Below are 19,328 nucleotides of genomic sequence, written 5' to 3' on the forward strand. Positions count from 1 at the left end.
AGCCTGTGGGCAGCAATGCATCAAACCCAAGCACGCTCTCTTCCGGAAGTCCAGAGATATTATAGATTTTACTGATTCAATTTCGTGAATTTGAAGGAAGCAAATTAATGTCCAGTCTTGACCTCAATATTCCCATATTTATACTCAATAATCTCATTGCGCCAATGAAACTATCCCCAGGAGTAAATATGAACAATCCTTTAATAAAGTGCTTCCCCTCATTACTGTATTTCATTCGTTCAGTTTGAGATCACAGTGGTTGAGATATTTTTTACCATATTTTAATTTCTTTTGTATTTTAATGCTTTTAGCAGGGAGTTGTCTCATGAATATCCCTGCTTCAGCAACAAAAATGTGTACATATCTTGCCTAGAATTAGGCAAAAAAAAACAAGTTTGTTTCCTGTAGCACACGCATTACGTTTTTGATGACTTATTTTGCTCATTAGTATTTTTTTTTCACTTACAAAGAAGAAAAAACCCAAACCGGAAAAAATAATATAAAACACTACTGGAGTTTACTAAACATTTACACATCACCAAACAAACAAGTGTAGTAAAAAACTACTGGAGAAAACATCACACATTTTTTTAAATACCTTTTTTAATCTGCAGGTTGAAAGGGGATCATAGATATTCTTGAATATGAAGACATTTATTTTTTTGTGTTTCAGAGAGACCCATTGTAAATTCCAAATCCAAATTTACAGCAAAAAAGGTTGTTTTTTTTCATTTGAAGACATGGATTATAAAAAATAATAATAAAAAAATACTGTATTTCACATTTGACTTTTTTGACCTGCTACAGGAAACAAACATGTTTTGGCCTTCTATTTTTCTCTACGTTGTCCATTATCTGGACAAACAAGAGTGGTTTAATAGTCTTAGCTCAATGATTATAAGGCTGTCTTTTGAATTTCATCATGATAATATTTCTTAAGCTTTAGGGCTAAGCCGCTAAGAAAATCTAAATATACGAACCGATAGGATTTAAATGCCATCACATGCACCGTGGTTGACATTTATATTGTGTGTCTTCAGCAGAAAACTTCCTATATGCATTTGTCAAGCTCTTTTGTACCGGTAGTTATCTACAGTAGATAGCTATACCATATACTAACAAGTAACATGTGTATGTTGCTATCATCAACGACAACAAATAGTTATATACACATAGCCTCATATGGAAGGGATCACTAACAAATTCACCTAAACATGTAATGAACATGTAATGTAAAAACTTAACCTAGCTGGGAGTAGCTGAACTCTGAAGCTAGAAATGTCTAAATTTACTGTGTAAGCTTATTTCCACTTTCCCTCATGTGTTTTTTATTTGTATTTTTCTTTGCTTGCCCCTCATTCACAGCCACTGATTTCATTGATTGAGACTCCATTTGAAATAAGCATACACCTCTTAATGAGTAATTCAGGTATTGTCAGCTTTTGGATATTTGAGTGGCACTTTGTAATTGATTAATATTTTTCTTTGCAATATTGTTGTTCTTGTTCTTTCTTGTTTATAATGCCGAATAAATAACAAAAAACATGATACTATCATCAGCAAATAACGCATAGACCTAAATAATCTATATGTTCTTGTGTTGCTATCTTCAGTAGATAGTAAGAGATTATTAATGATTGCATTAACAGACATGTTACTATCATCAGCAAATAACACATAGACCTAAATAATCTATATGTTCTTGTGTTGCTATCTTCAGTAGATAGCATGAGATTATTAATGATTGCATTAACAGACATGTTACTATCATCAGCAAATAACACATAGACCTAAATAATCTATATGTTCTTGTGTTGCTATCTTCAGTAGATAGCATGAGATTATTAATGATTGCATTAACAGACATGTTACTATCATCAGCAAATAATGCATAGACCTAATTAATAATCAATATGTTCTTGTGTTGCTAACTTGCTATCTTCAGTAGATAGCATGAGATTATTCATGATTGCATTACCAAACATGTTGCTATCATCAGCAAATAATGCAGACCTAAATAATCAATATGTTCTTTTGTTGCTATCTTCAGTAGATAGCATGTGAATAATTAAAGATTGTATTATGTTGTTTTAACTTGTTATCATTAGTGGATAATACTATTCCTATGTTATTGTATTGACTTATATAATAATTACAGTGATTTGAGCCATTCAATATTTTATGTAATATCCACCAGATAGCATGTAGGTGCCTCATACACACATTCTGGGAATTTAATATATCTTTAAGCTGAATTTATACAGAATATAGGACTGTGTGACAAACAATATTGGTTTCTAGCCAATGAGGTAGTGTGCATTTTGTTGTTTTGGAGAAAGCATGCTACCTTATTGATCTTACAAATCGCTTATCACTCAGCGATGGAGTTTAAATTCAGCTTTACCCCAATCTTAATTCAAAATTACAAACCTTAACTTCTAGGCCTATTTGTTATCCTAAATTCTGAACTCTATATACCCTAAAACTTGTAAGTTACTCCAAAGTTATGACAACATTTTTTGTTAATGTCATTTTTCATTTTAAAACAATCACAAACATGGAGCAACAACCTCTTAATGTTATCTTGGATGGTTAATATTTAGCGTAGACTGGCGGATACATAGACGAACATGATACATCATGTTATTATAACAAGTATAATGACGAATCATGTTTCTGGTATCAGGTGGAATTCTATTCAATCAAGCTATTACAAAGATTCAAAGTGTATATAAAATTCTAGAAATTTGATCCATAAAATCATAAAATAAATCAAAATGTCTACCTTATTGATGCATACAGGTGATTATTTAGCATAAAGCAAAATTGAGTTATGAGATATATTTCTTGCTCCAAGTTTTCTATCTATGGCCTGAATTGGGCTATTCCATTCAAAATCCACACTCCCCCTGTGGAAGATTCTGGAAATATCTTCCACAGGGGGAGTATGGATTTTAAATGGAATGAACACATTAGCAGCTCCATTTGAAACTCACACTCCCTCAAGTTGAATCTTTCTCAGAGGGTGTATGAAATTCAAATGGAGCTGCCAAATGTGTTCATTCCATTTGAAATTCAAACACCCCCTGTGGCTGATATTTCCAAAATCTTCCACAGGGGTAGTGTGGATTTTAAATGGAATAGCCTAATAGATAATGCAGGTGGGTGAGCTGAAACACTCTAACCCAAATACCCCAAAGCTTTGTCAGCTGCATCTTCATCTTTGAGATTGTAGCTACAAACGCAGGCATCCATTTAATGCTACAGGAGGCTAGACTGGTCTATAATTTAATTCTTAGCAACAAAGGCAAAAAAATGTCTCAAAGCTGCCGCCCACATTTGTTTTGCATATCCATTTGTCTCTGAAAAATTTGCCATATTTTTTATCTCTATTTTTTACATACAAAAATATTGGTAAATATATTATTTTAAAAGCATTTGTTGGAAGAATTGTGTAATTAACACCATAAATTTGTGAAAATATTTCATTATGTGTATAAGAATGTAAGTTCTGAAAGCTTATTTTGACTGAGTTTGAGTCAGGGGAGGAGGGGGAAGAGAGAAAAAACATAATTTGTTGTTGCGCAGGAAAAACCTCATGTGTGTCATAAGCCCTGAATGTGCTTAAAGCAAAACCTCCTATGTAACTGGTTGGCAGTTTTGTTTTAAACATGTTCAGGGGCCACAAACACATAAGAAGTTTTTCCTGCACAATGACAATAGTTTGCATTGGATTTAAAATCTTTGCAATCTTTGAGACATAAATCATTTTTTTAGTCTTAGTCTGCTGGAATTGTTCAACTTCCATCCATCAAGTGATGTTCATAGTACATATTCCCAATGCATCAAAGTACTGTTCAATATTAAATATCAATACAAGCAAACAAAACAAAAGTGAAACTTAAAACTCTGAACATCCCAAAAATGGAACAACTAAAACAATGTGATTTGAATACTGATTTGAAAGCAGATTCATGATATAGCCTTCAGATATTTGCTCTACTGTCTGGGACCTGTTAGAGAAGACGACTTGAAACTGACAATTTCATTTGATTGAACTGGACTGGGAGTATTAATCATCTTTTAAAACTCTCAAGTTTAAAATCTCTCAAGTCCATGCATGTTGTGTAAGAAGATCCATCAGGGACTGACTGTACTAATGCCAGACATTTGTTGCTGAAAATTTTCACAGTGGTACTTATTTACCTTGAAAATAAGGCTTTTCAACACCACATGTGCAACAGTGGTTTTCAGCACCACCTGTGTGGAACACCACCTTTAAGTTACACAGGTGGAACACCACCTGTTTAACTGAAACACCACCTGTAACTTTTACGTTACACAGGTGGAACACCACCTGTTTAACTGAAACACCACCTGTAACTTTTACATTACACAGGTGGAACACCACCTGTTTAACTGAAACACCACCTGTAACTTTTACGTTACACAGGTGGAACACCACCTGTTTAACTGAAACACCACCTGTAACTTTTACGTTACACAGGTGGAACACCACCTGTTTAACTGAAACACCACCTGTAACTTTTACATTACACAGGTGGAACACCACCTGTTTAACTGAAACACCACCTGTAACTTTTACGTTACACAGGTGGAACACCACCTGTTTAACTGAAACACCACCTGTAACTTTTACGTTACACAGGTGGAACACCACCTGTTTAACTGAAACACCACCTGTAACTTTTACGTTACACAGGTGGAACACCACCTGTTTAACTGAAACACCACCTGTAACTTTTACATTACACAGGTGGAACACCACCTGTTTAACTGAAACACCACCTGTAACTTTTACGTTACACAGGTGGAACACCACCTGTTTAACTGAAACACCACCTGTAACTTTTACGTTACACAGGTGGAACACCACCTGTTTAACTGAAACACCACCTGTGTAACTTTTAAGTTACACCTGTGTAACCTTTAAGTTACACAGGTGAAATACCACCTGTTTAACTGAAACATAACCTGTGTAACCTTTAAGTTACACAGGTGGAACATCATCTGTGTAACCCTTTGTTACACAGGTGGAACACCACCTGTGTAACTGAAAAACCATCTGCGTAATTTTGAAGTTACACAGGTAGAACACCACCTGTGTAACTTGAACACCGCCTGCCTAACTTACAGAGGTGGTGTTATACAGGTGGTATGCTGTTAAAACAATGTGTTTTTTATGGCTGTGAATCCTGGGTAATATCTGGTGACATGAAAAATGAGATAAATGCATTTACCACATCATGCCACAGGATTATGCTCAACATCACCTGGATTGCTTTGACTGACATTGGTTCCCAAGGATGCCAGTGGAGGAGTCATGTAGAAGATATGCCTTTTATGTTCCATCTCATGGCAAAAGGAGACCAGGGCAACAAAGGACAAGTTATCTGACTTATCATTGGACTTGGAAAACTTTGTAGTTGCCTGCTCTGCAGTCTGATGAATTTAATAAAGGTCTACCTTGAGTGAAGGTAAAATCATATTAATGGCATGGGCATTGGAACTATATTATTTTGGGGTGGAAAGAAGTTTTAGGGTGGCAAGATGATAATATCCATTACACTGAAGCAAGTGAAGAACCAATGGACCCAAGCACTTCAAAAATACTGATTTCTAGATGCTCTCTGAAGCCATTTAATTTCCAGTCATTTTAAAACCAAAATGGAAGGGGGGGGGGGTACCACTAGGTTCTGTTGTCCAAGTATGTTACTTTGAGCCCCTTGCCTCCTTTAGTTGTTAGTCATCAGTTTTAGAGTGTATTGTTATCTATTTCCTCTATTTTCTTTTCCAAACAAATCATTGACTATGCCCAGGGCCGGATTTACCTTTTTGGGGGCCTGGGCCAGGCCAAAATTTGGAGGTCCCAAACGCATCATCAGGAAGGCATGTGTACTGAAGTGGCCAAGTTTTTATATTTTTTCTAGGACATTTGTGAAGCACGCAAAAAATTTCAGTCTTGAACTATTTTAGCCCAAATTGAAGCTGAATTTTGCACGCAAAGTGCGCAAAATTTTGCAATTTTTGTACCCTATTTTGGCCCAAAACATGGTGTTTTTCAGCTAAAGTGATAGATGCATACTGTACAGGGCAATTTTGGGGGCCCCAAAAATGTGGGGGCCCATCTGGCCCTATGGTAAATCCGGCCCTGATATGCCAATGAATTGATCTTTGAGGCAAAACTATACCTGAATTACTCAATATAAGCTTAAAAAGATGCATAATTTGTTAAATGATTCTTTGCCATTGCGGACTTGGTTATCAAGAATGCATTCTAATCAAGACATTTCTTTACTTTGTTTTGTATCAATTTCACCTGTTCATGGAGTTGTATCTCATTTTTACAACCTGGAGAGAACTGGTGCATGCAAACAAGCTTGTATAATGATATAAAAATAAGCATAAGAAGATGCTTAATCACAAACCATAACATTCTAAAAACATGTAGTCTGTGGAGCGTGTAACATACATACATATAATATGCAGTAAGACATGCATGATATGATGCATGTTGCAATGAAAGAAGATATATCATGAGTGTATCCGTGATCCAGAACAAGGTTTCAACTCGCATTTAATTTATCATTTTTGGCATGCATGTTGGGTACATCGATGACTACATGAATTACCAATATGGTTTGACACCAACCCAGACATGTACAGGTTATTGTTCAAGCCAAGTTTTAGAAAGCTGGTAAGATTTTAGAAGAAAAGATTATCTATAGGAATGTTAGATTAGATTTTAGAGTTACAATTATGGTCCAGTTTTAGGGTTAGGCCCAAAAAATAAATTGTTTGGTTGCCCTTCCAAGACAAAAATTAGGAGGGTCGGTAGGTCAATCTTTTTTTTTTCTTTCTTTCTTTCTTTTCATGGGCTCCTCCTTCATTTTTCCTCCATTTTAAAAAGGCTAGTATTGACAAATGCTTGATCATTTTTGGAGTGAATTTAAGTGGAAATATACTGCCTGTTTTTAATCAAATGTGCATTTAATAAATAAAATGAGTGAATAACAAATATAAAATGTCCTTGATACTCTCCATATTTAAGGTTTCTTCTAAAAAAGTTATTAGGGTTATGATCATGATTGTGGTTAATATAAGGCTAGGGTTAGGATTATGGTTATTAATTTTGATTAAATAAACATCTTTTTAATAAGTACTTTCAAAGTCCACTAAGTCCCACATTCAAATACCATGAAATTAAGAATTGCACAATTTCCTTTTCATGGGAATGTCATCTCAAAAGACATATAACTGAAAAACATGTCTGGCGACTTGTTCCGGGTCTTGTTGGAGCTGGTCACATTTACAGAACTGTCAACATGAATCAAAATCACAGATATAAATTGATGACGACAAGAAAAGAAGACCATTGCCAGTGCCAACCAATAGGTAAAAATCTTACTCTGCCTGTGGGTCAATTGAAAAGAAAATCTGAATCCAATCACTCATCTGCCACCTGCTATAATTCAAATCTAGTCTACTTTTGTTTGTGAGTTTGTTTGTCAGACATTTTACTGCAAGAAAGTCAACAAGGAGGAGAGTTCCGTCCATCATGTGTGATCTGACCACAACACCAATCAAATATTACATTAACAAGAAACCTTAGGCATACACTATTACACCACAGCTTTGTGGTGAAACATATTACTCTACGCCTTAGGTTCTGCAAGAGGAGAGAGACTCATAAACTAAGAAACCTTAGCCTACCAGTGTGGATAAGTACTGCTCCAGCAAATTTCCTGATGAAATGGGAAACTTAATTAATTTACGTTCCTTTTCTGTCAACAGTCAATAAACAACAATATGGTAGTTAAAAAACAGATCATATTCTGCAATGCTTTAATTCATTACCTACTTGTGGATATACTTTTAAGGAGGTACTACACCCCCTGATAACTTTTGTGACTAATTTTGCATTTTTCTCAATAAATAACTACACACTGGTAACAAAAGTTATGTATATTATAGGGGCAAGGAATCCAATTACTTCACTGAAGTGGTTCATTATATATGTTAAGAAATGAGGCACATTCTAGCTTGTCTTGAGTTACTGAAATTCCAGTGTAGTAACTGGATTCTTATAATATACATAACTTTTGTTACCAGTGTGTTATTATTTTTTGAGAAAAATGCTAAAATAATCACAAATTTATCAAGGGGTGTAGTACCACCTTAACTTGAGAGAATGCAATATATCACTAATATCAGGAGGAACTACTAATATTTTCACAGTAATTGCCACACTTCGTTAATATCCATTAAAGGGGGTAACCCTATTGGTTTTGGATATGGATTGTCTTTAAAATTACATAATAATATCAAATATCTCCCCTTTATGCTGCTTTGTGAAAAAACGAGAGCATTTTCAGCGTAAATGTGAATAAATAGCCAAATTTGCAATCCAATACCTTGTATACGTGAATTGCATTCTGGGTAGGCATGCAACAACAACAATTCCCGTTCGTATGACGAATGCTGACATGCTGCAATGCCCGGCCCGTATTGAACGGAAAATATTTGTGTTTTTTTCGTACCGTTTCAGAAAAAAAGGAAACAAAATATATTTCCCCTTGCAATATGTACATTTCAAATGAATATAAAAAAGTTTGGGTTAAAAATGGAGAGGAAAAAACCTTCCGATACCGGGTTTTGAACCGGTACCTCTCGGGTAAAAGAACGGTAGCGCTAGCCAATTGAGCTATTTCACCAACTGAAATAATCAAGGAATTGTTTTAACTATATACGGCGGACCGTCTCCTCAGCACTTAGCGTAGTCTCCTACACAGCCAGTTTGCGTCGGTCTGACACTCGTCGATCCTCGTGATAGCCACATACAGTCTGGCCGCGAGACTACACTTAGCGTAGTTCGCTTGTTTCTCTTCCCATGATCCGAAGAAATTTTTATTGTTTACAAACTGGTAACCTGTAAAAACCGCTGTGATTCATGATTTCTCCGGAAATACATCGACTTGGAGCGTCAAATTTCAGGATAGTAATGAGAAAAATAGTATCTATTATGTGATACCAACACCTCATCAACAATGAAAAAAATCGGGGGGATGATGCTGTCGATCGGGTTACGGACCTTTAACCTAGATACAATAATTAAATGATCACAAGCTGTAACTTTCTTCTGAAGATAAGAATGTTTTGTTACATTAATGTTGTTCCACATTTGGTGCACGCTTCTCGCTTCACACATTACCGTATTTCTATCTATTTTGTTTTTAGTGAACAACTTATTTCCGGTGATACAACATGTTTGAAATGCAAAGAGTAGATTTTCTCTCTAAAGGGCTTATACTGTAGTATTGCCAGCAAGGATCTTTTAATTCTTATTATTTTTCTTGTTCAATTATTCAGCATACATTGAAACAGAAGCCAGGAATTTGCAATTTCATCAGCCTTTATTATTAGTATAAGTAGATAGGGAACATAGAACTGACTGTGTTTATAATCAACTTCAAACGAAGTAGGATGTTTAAATGTATATTATCTACCTGAGTTAGCACATGAATAACCCAGTTAATGCATTTGACGTTTCAATAACCCAGTTATTGAAACCTCAAAATAAATTTTCCAACTTGTTCTGTATAATGAACCCATTAAAAGAAGAGCATAGGGCCTGCACTTTGGCTCGACATTTGAAAGGGGCGTGAATTCATTTTTGGATACGCCCCTATTATAATTAGGTAATACTCGACTCACACACATTCCCTATATTAATATGTATATACATGTACCACATGTAGTCAATCTGTCTGCTTTATCTGTATTGTGCCCCTTCTTAAGCAAATACGGTAGTTAAACACGATTTCATCAAACATTATAACAATAGCTCTCAATCATCCCGGGCAATAATTGGGCAATAATAGAGGATGTGCGTGAAACTTATTGACTGGCTCCATACAAAGGAATTGAACCGGTGTCCTTCACCGTAATCATGGCACAATGCAGTGCATTCAATCAAATGTTGTCGTCAACCTATTTGATCGTATTTGTGCATTGTTATTATGTGTGTGAGACGAGCTGTCGCGGTAGATTGCAATAGCTTGTAATCATGCTTTTGTTGAATGAATTTGAGTACTCCGCCATATTTACGGTATGATACGTCATAATCTAGGTGATTATTTGCATTGGATATCTTGAATACGCTGGTGAGGTTGTGTAATAATCGGATTAATACTATAACAGTAGGTGAATACAAGTTTTGAATATATCGCGTTGCAAAGCCCCATTCAGTGATCCCAAAAAAAAAAAAAAAAAAAATCAAATTGTTACTTTTATAAAAAGATTTAATGAAAAAAATTGGCACAAAACCCAAGAAAAGCGGCAGTATTGACGAAGTTGAAGCCCCATTCAAATACATGTAGCTAATTTATATATACTGTCAGTATATAAATTACAGATTCACGTAAATGCATTATTTTTGCCTACACGGCTTAGGGCTGAACCACTAGCAGCAGACACCAAGTTGATGTTTTATAACCTTTGACATTCTTTTGTGGCGAGTGACATGGTCAGTTCAATTCACGCCGATTGTCCTTGACAGGTTTAACTCTGCTTCGGTGGTCATGAAAGAATTCAAAAGATAACCTCTGCCCCAACAATCCCAAGCAATTGTCTGAAACTGCTCTTCGGATGATGTATCATAAGAACTCAGTCGTCAAATGATGATAGTCATATAATGACCATAAGATTATTACTGACTATATCACTGAAGACTGAGTTCCGCAGTCTTGTACATAATCTGAATTTTGATGATTTTTACGATCGTCCGGATGAAAAAAATCACTGAATGGGCCGTTAGTACCCTCCACTAATTACACTGGCAATATGGATCAAAGAAAAAAAAAAAAAAAAAAGAAAACAAGAACAAAAAAAAAGACAAAGAAAAGAAACAATAAAAGAAAAACAAATATGAAAAGTTCGAACAATATTTGGTTTATAAAATTAATGTGACCGTGATGAGCTCGAACTCACCACCTTCCGATTTAAAGTTCGAGCGCTAGTGTACCAAATTCTGATGCCTTACCAAGTGAGCTGTGCTCCTGAGATACAAAATAAAAATAAAATAATACACTGTATACCTGCTTGTGTCGGTAAATGATTTGCTCAAATTCCATAATGGTACAGTGCAACAGAGCAAAATGCCCAAAATTTAAAAGCTATATAATTTATGACCACTATACACTACACATAAAAATACTAATACAAGGGAATTTCAACGTAAGAATCCAAACAATTAAGTACCAACATGCACAGCTTTGTCCTTATATCACATTTGGGTTTTAAACAAAATGTTATCAAACCTCTACTGTGATTGGCAGCTGCATAAGGCATCTCTTTGATAGCTGATCATGGCCATCCATTCAGCAAGTGGCTACTAACTGACCTTGACAGGCTTGAATGGCTTGACAGGCTAAAGAACTAAATGCATTCTGCAAAATGCGCTCTGATCAATTTATAAAGCATTTCATTAGCTTTAATTTGACATATTGTTTGACATATTTGGAATTATGGTAAATCATTAAATAAAATATTTATCAATTAATCAATTATGTCAATTAATTAAAAAATTAATGCAAATATGCATATTTTCTCTGACAGAATTGTAGGATTTGACAAGAGGCATCTTTCTTGTAAGTTTGATTCTTATAACATACCGGTATCGTATTGCGTCCCGTTATAGTTGCAGAAAAAAATACGCGTGCAGGACACACATACGCACACACCCCACACACACCCCCACCCAGAGGATCGTACCGTTTTACAATCTTATAACATTCATTGGCGCTAGTAGTAGTAAATTTTCTTTGCTTTACCTCACTTGTTCTGCTCAAAATTAAAGGGACATATCTAGCTGACAGTAAAAGCTTACATTTTATGGAAATTATGTTTAACTATTTGCTTAAACAGCACAAAACAGATAAAGCAGACAAATTTACTATATATAGGCCTATACATGTATGGTATCATGCCAGTGACTGTTTAAGAATATAACATTAGATTTATGATATTACTTCGAGGACTGTTATTTATCAAAAATGTGAAAAATATCAAATTTTAATCATTTGTCATAAAATTTGTATTATATCGTGAATTTCAAACAATGAAATTTATTTGATATCAGAAAGACATTCTTCGTATTCAGAATGCAATTCGATATGTCTGATGTGCTCTCATGTCCCACAAAAAATACTATCGAAACGCTCAAAACGCTCATTCCAGATCCCTTAATTTGGTTAATTTTCTTTTCTTGTTTTCTTTCTTTATTTTTCTTTGATTTATATTGCCAGGGTAAGGAGAGGGAACTAAAGGCCCATTCAGTGATTTTTTGATTTTTTTCATCCCGACGATCGTAAAAATCATCAAAATTCAGATTTTGGATACTAGACTGCGGAACTCAGTCTTCAATGATAGTCAGTAATTTTTATATTTTGGACATTATTATGACTATCACTTGAGGACTGAGTTCTTATGATCCGAGGAGCAGTTTCAGACAATTGCTTGGGATTATTGGGGCAGAGGTTATCTTTTGAATTCTTTCATGACCACTGAAGCATAGTCAAACCTGTCAAGGACACTCGGCGTGAATTGAAAGACCATGTCACTCGCCACAAAAGAATGTCAAAGGTCATAAAACACCACTTTTGTGTCTTCTGCTATCTAAAGGCCTATGGCTGATTTTGTACCTTTCGTCATTGTCATAGATGTGCTAACATAGCTTGCTAGTGCAGTGGTTCAGCCGAAAACAGTGTGTCTAAGACAAAAAATAATGCATTTACGTGAGTCTGTAATTTACATACCGGTACTGACAGTATATAAATTAGCTACATGTATTTGAATGCGGCTTCAACCGTCAATACTGTCGTTTTCCTGTTTTGTTTTTTTGTCATTTGTTTTTCATTAAACAAATTTATAAGCGTAACAATTTGATTTTTTTTTTCACTTTCGCTGGGATCACTGAATGGGACTTTATAGCGCGGATTATTCAAAACTTGTTTTTACCTACTGCTATATAGTATTAATCCGATTATTACATAACTTTGCCAGCGTATTCAAGACATAGGTTATGTAGGGATAAACTGTACATGGGTAGGCCTATAGAAGCCCTGCATGCTTTTATCGATTGGCTCCAAACAAAGGATTTGAACGGTGTCCTTCACGTAATCACACGGTAGTAGCCTACAGTCCATTCAATCAAATGTTGTCAGTGTGAGAGACGAACGATGTATAAATCTGGAGGTCACATCATCACTTATCATGTTTATTGTAAAAAGTTTGTCCAATGCATATAGGCCTACTGTGTGTATTGTTCCCGGGTATTGTCAATACAGTCAAGCAAACAGGTATTATATTTTGAAAAGGCCGCTATAGTATATTCACAGGGGTGTCTTGAATGGCCAATCATATGGGACATAATCAAATTGCAGTGACTGCTTCCTTTGTTACCACATGTCAGTCATCTTGTGATTATTGGACCATGTAAACCTGCAAAAAACGAGCCAAAGTGCAGGCCCTATGATGGCGCCTTGTCCTTAAAAGGGAAATGACTGAAATGTTTTAATTTGCACCCATCGTTGGCAGTTTCAGGTATAATTGTGAGCTCAAATTATTGCATTCAACAATAGAAGCTAGTATTGCAAGCGCGTCATATTATCATTTGTTCAATTATTCAGTATAGAGTGAAACGGAAACCAAGAATTTACGATTCCATTTATTATTACGATGTTAGGAGATAGAGAATATGGAATTTACCTTGTTAATAATCAACTTCCCTTGAACCAAGTAGGATGTATGAGAATTTATGATCTACTCAAGTTCAGCACATGAATATAACCCAGTTGATGCGGTTTGACATTTCAATAGCCCAGTTTTTGCAGAACTTGAAATTATTTTTTTCGACTCGTGCTGCATAATTGCACCCTACTATAATATAAGAAATGGTGTAAATTTATGTATGTATATAAGATAAGGTGCATGGAGTGCACCAACATGGGAATCTTAACAAATATTATGTTGCAACTTGGTTTGTATTCATCTTTGGGAGTTGTAACATGACAGGTAAAATTTGTAAGTACAAATTGCAGCAGTATTATATAACTCAAGGTCTGCAGTCAATGTGTTTTGACATTTCAATAACCCGGTTAATATTATGGTTTGGTTGTTGCTTTCTATACTAGAAATCACATGAAAGACCCAGATAATGTAGCCTAACAGTTGGCATCTACCTGAGATAGCATTTTGAATAACAAAGTTAATGCAGTTTTGACATTTGTGTACTACAGCCATATCAAAATAATGTAGTTGTTTGAAAAGGCAATTTTGAAATATTTTAAGATTAAATCGTGAACAAAAAATAAGGAAAATGAACAGATTGGACAACTGTTTTCATCACAAAACCACAGGATTTTTTTAGATCTCAAACTACATTGTTTTGATGGAACACAGTTGTTATCTACTTAAAGCTATATTACAACAACGCTCCTGATTTTCTAAAATTTCACATTTCACATGATTATGAGTTGCATCCAAATTACAGATCTTTTTGTTGTATTTTACTAATACTATAGGATACCTTTGAAAATGTACCAACTAGAGGTAGCCAACAGTACCTCCATAACTTTTACACTTAGCATGTTTACTATCTACCTAAGATAGCACATTGATTACCGTGATAATGTGGTTTACATTTGCACGCATACTACCTAAGATAGCATATGTATTAATTGTCGTGTCATGATATTTGTGTTTACATTTGCACACAAATAACGTATCTAACATGTTTGACTTCTGAAACAACACTTTTATTTATATTTTAATTTAACCTATTTAAAAATAACCCATTTTATGTAAAAAAAAAAAAAAGTGTCTACATCAAATAGCAAAATATTTAGCAAAGATACAGCAAAGCACATTAATGACCCTGGTTATTCTGTTTAGCATATCTTAATACTAATTACAGAGAGTTTGTCCGTCTGTCATGCTTGGACGCCATGCGTGTGCAATTCGACTCACGCCATCGCGCATGAGTCGGCGCCAGCGTGTGTAATTCGCAAGACTACGCCATTGCGCGAGTAAAACTTAGAGCCACATACTTACGTCCCAGAGACCAGTGGACATGATAATACGGAAAGGAAAAAGAAAGGAGGACAAAAAAGAACATGGACGGTTCACGGCTACAGGGTTTGTAGGTATATGGGTAATGGGTGTTGGGTAATTAGAGATAGGCCTATCACGAGAACCGCCCAACCCGAGAACCGCGAAATCTAGTATATACTATCAACCATATAGGTATACTTGCTTATCCCAGATAATGTGATGTGAAACATTTTGCTATCTACCTAAGATAGCACATAGCTAACCCAGTTTAATATTTACTATTTACCTAAGATGGCACATGGCTAACCTGGTTTAATATTTACTATCTACCTAAGATAGCACATGGCTAACTCAGTTTCATATTTATTATCTACCTAAGATAGCACATGGCTAACCCAGTTTAATATTTACTATCTACCTAAGATAGCACATATAGCTAACCCAGTTATCTACCTAAGATAGCACATGGCTAACCCAGTTTGAAATTACTATCTACCTAAGAGAGCATTATGAAAGACCCAGTTATGCTGTTTGGCATAGTTCCTAGATCTAAGACAACATTTAAATGGCCCAGTTAACTGGCTGGGCACATGAATCACCCAGTTAATCATGTATGATATAATTGCTACAATAACATTATCTTCCTAAATATAGCACAAATAACCAGTTAACATATTTGGCACTGGCCCATTCCATGTCAACTCAGGGATGTGCACATAAGGCACCTCTTCAAGTTTTTCATTATTCATGCAAAATGGTGGTAGATACTCTGATGGAAGGTAAAATCCTTACTAATGTTTGAAGCCATCAAGAACCATTTACGTTCTCCGTGGCATCAATTTGAAATCCAAGGGGTCATAGCGTCAAAATACCTGAAGTTGATGGTGGGGCAATTGTCTGACATTGTTTTCAGGGGGGTCTTTAAAACTGTGAAAAAAGTGGTTTTCCTGGGTAATATCTCAGGTAAATGTATTCTAATATGCTCAATAATGGATAAGAGTAATGTCCTACCAAAGGGCTCTGAATGGCAAAAAAATTGACGCTAAAATTATTTTTTACTTTTGGAGTTCTGACCCCCAAAGTTGGTCCTGGTTGGACAATTTTTGAGGGCCCTATATGGTTTTAAAGTAAAGGAGTTACAAGTTTTCTGATAGCAGATTTGAATTTTACACTGAAAAAGTACCCCAGGATACATACTTTTCAAAGTTTTAAAACCAATTTATACATTTATGGACCTCCAACGTCAGGTATGTTGAACATATTTTCGCTGACCCCCTAAATTTCAAATTGATGCCACACAAAAGAAATGGAGTATGAAGCTCAAATTTTCAGGATTTTACTTTCATCAATATCTACCACCACACAGAAAAAGAAAATTGAAGAGGTGCTATGTGCACATCCCTGAGTTGACATGGAATGGGCCCACTATGTTATCTATCTACCTAATGACATAATGTTAATCACTCAGTTAATGCAATTTGACACACTTAAAATCCAGGTTAGAAAGGTTTCGACAAATACCCATTAACAGTAAATGTGGCTTTGCCACAATTTCTCTACCTGAGACAACACATGATTTTAAAAGCACTGCCACTTAATGCAGTTTGGTATTTTTACTATAAAATGTGAATTACAGATACAAAAACAAATTGTGCAGATAGAAAGGAAAATTAAATGCGCAGAAAAACAAAACAAGTTGTTTGGGCTTACACAGGGGGATTACAGGTGTTGAATGTTTGGGTCATTGCTGTTTAACAGTGCAAGGACGGTTGTGATAAGGGGCATAGCTTTCTTGGTCAAGATTAAGTTTTCATCCAAGTTTTGGTGGGGGGAGGGGGGCAAAGACTACAATTTTTCTGGTTTGCATCGTTTTGGCTTGGTATTTTCTGTGGTGTATGTACACTCGGTATCATTTTAGAGTGACTGTAAGCGTAAAGTCTTCCTGCTTCAAAAAGGCTTTACTGGGATAATGTGCACATATGTAACATGCAAAAATGTGGAATTTTTACTATTCTGGCCCATGATCAAGGCAAATTTTGGTGTGAAAAAAGCTGCACAGTCAAGATGCACTGTACAAATTATGAGTTAGTGCTTCTTTCCTTTTCCTTTTTTCTCCTAATTTCCCCTTCTTTTTCTTTGTTGTCCTGCTTTTCTCTTTGAACATTTTGGGGTTACTCTGTCCCTGCATAACTGGATGTGATGTCACAATGGAATGTAAAAAATAATATTAATCCTAGAGTATCTGCAATATTTAAACAATTCAGTCTTAAGTTCAGGGGCGTAGCAAGCGGATGGACAGGGTGGATGAAGTCCATGGGCCCCAAGGGTTCAGAGCCCAGAGTAATAGCAAAAATGAAGTGGGTTAGGGATAGGGCTGATAAAGCAGATGTTAAAAGGGCCCCACACTGCTCCTTGTCCATGTGCCCATGAGGCACTTGCTACGCTCCAGCTTAAGTTGAACAGTATTAAGTTACTAACCTTATCAGAGAAAATCGACTCCCTCGCTGAAATTCCGATAACTGGTATATGATAGAAGCCACAAGTATAAGACACAGAAACAGATGATAGATAAAGTTCTTTAGTATGACTTGAAATCACTGCATACACCTGTTTAGGGATCAACATTTCACAAACTGTAAGTGCCGATTGTATGGGGTTATTATCCATCACTATCGATGTAACATTCAACTCATAGCGCCCAGGGAGAATTCGATTATTTTGGTTCAAATCACGGATTGCTTGCTGAAGTTCAGTATTTTCCTCATCAGAACTCAACATAGCCCCAATCATGATAGTTTCCGCTGGGTATGATGCAACTCCAAGGCAATGGTACTTTGAATAAAGAAGAATAAATGCAAGTACTTGCACATACATGCTGGAATCCATTACTGTCATTTGCTGAAAAGTTCATCCAACACCAGGTGAAGTATATTAAATGTTGTGTTTAAAATGAACACAATAAATTATATCCCTATGCATTAAATGTTGTAGATAAGCTTATTTTGCTTGTGTCAATAAGCTTATGTAAAACTGGGCTGCAAATTGCATTTTCCACGTAAATGTCACCATTTTCTTACTTGCAGACAATACAGGAAATAACTTCATAAAAACCAATGTCCCTGCAAATTGCCGCAAGTTTCACTTTTTCAATGTAGATGTCATCTACCAGTTCGGGTCGATCCAATTGCCATCATTGCACACCGATCGACAACAACTCAAATCAGCGACAGCACTATAAAATCCATAATTTGGCGCGAATTTAACTTTTGGCTTGAAGTTGAAAGTCGTCGTCTGCGAGCCAAGTGATACGGTGGTTCCAAATATCAGGGTAAATTATATTGACTCAGTCACTAACTCATCTAAATAGGGGATGTTAAACATGCAGTTCCAAGATGTAATGTGCTGTTTCCACCATGCGTCGGCATTAGGCATAATCCTGTTATAAAATTCAAAATGTTCGGCACATTTTCCCGCTTTCAATAATCAAATGAGCAGCATTCTCACACACTGAGCCACCAGACAGACGCATGCACCGACATCACTACTGTACAACACAAGAGTCTGGCAGCCAGTGAGTGTATTTTCAATATTGCGTATGGTATGAATAGCTTTCACTCTGATATACTCTATCACGTAATCGTAGCCTGTCGCGGCGTCGAGGTATACAAGGTGTTTTTACACCGGTGATGTTGGGGAATCGCTCATCCAATCTCATTAAAGATTCGGCTAGGAGATTTGTACGCATCCTCCTCCCACTCAAAGATTATATAATTCTTGTGCCGTTAGGGACCGATCGTTATTTACGGCAGGGGGGGGAATGGGTGTTTTGGCAAAAATATCGACAAAAATTTCGCGTTCCCCCTCGCGTCCGCTCAAAATTTCGCGTTCCCCTTGTTTTCCCAATTTTCTCCATTTAAAATTTAACAATCCCCCTCCTGGTTCAACTAAAATTTCAGGTTCCCCCTCAAGACCACAAAAAATTTCGTGTTCCCCCTAAATTTACCCATTCCCCCCTGCCATAAATAACGATTGCTCCCTTAGTAGATAGAATTAGTTGGGAAAAAATTAGGCTAATCAGTAATCGGACAAATTTATTTCATTTATTGTTTATCTTGTCTGGATGATTCAGCTAGTCTATAAACATACCCATTTTGGTATTTGAAATATACAGTACCAACACTATTAAAGTTATGCCT

General features: G+C 35.9%; 1 protein-coding gene across 4 annotated transcripts in view; it reads right to left on the reverse strand.

The window, feature by feature from the left end:
• Nucleotides 1-18,758, reverse strand: part of LOC140148023 (glutamate receptor ionotropic, NMDA 1-like) — a 239,146-nt gene extending 220,388 nt beyond the window's left edge. For 2 of the 4 annotated variants that reach the window (XM_072169858.1, XM_072169857.1), the window contains exon 1: nt 17,611-18,756. In XM_072169858.1, the coding sequence (XP_072025959.1) occupies nt 17,611-18,027 (417 nt within the window). In that variant the 5' untranslated portion in view covers nt 18,028-18,756. Of the gene's footprint in view, nt 1-17,610 lie in introns of all 4 variants that reach the window. The other 2 variants (XM_072169856.1, XM_072169855.1) reach the window with 2 other exon arrangements.
• Between the last annotated feature and the right edge of the window lie 570 nt (nt 18,759-19,328).

Source organism: Amphiura filiformis, chromosome 3 (assembly GCF_039555335.1).
Source record: "Amphiura filiformis chromosome 3, Afil_fr2py, whole genome shotgun sequence".
NCBI lineage: Eukaryota > Metazoa > Echinodermata > Ophiuroidea > Amphilepidida > Amphiuridae > Amphiura > Amphiura filiformis.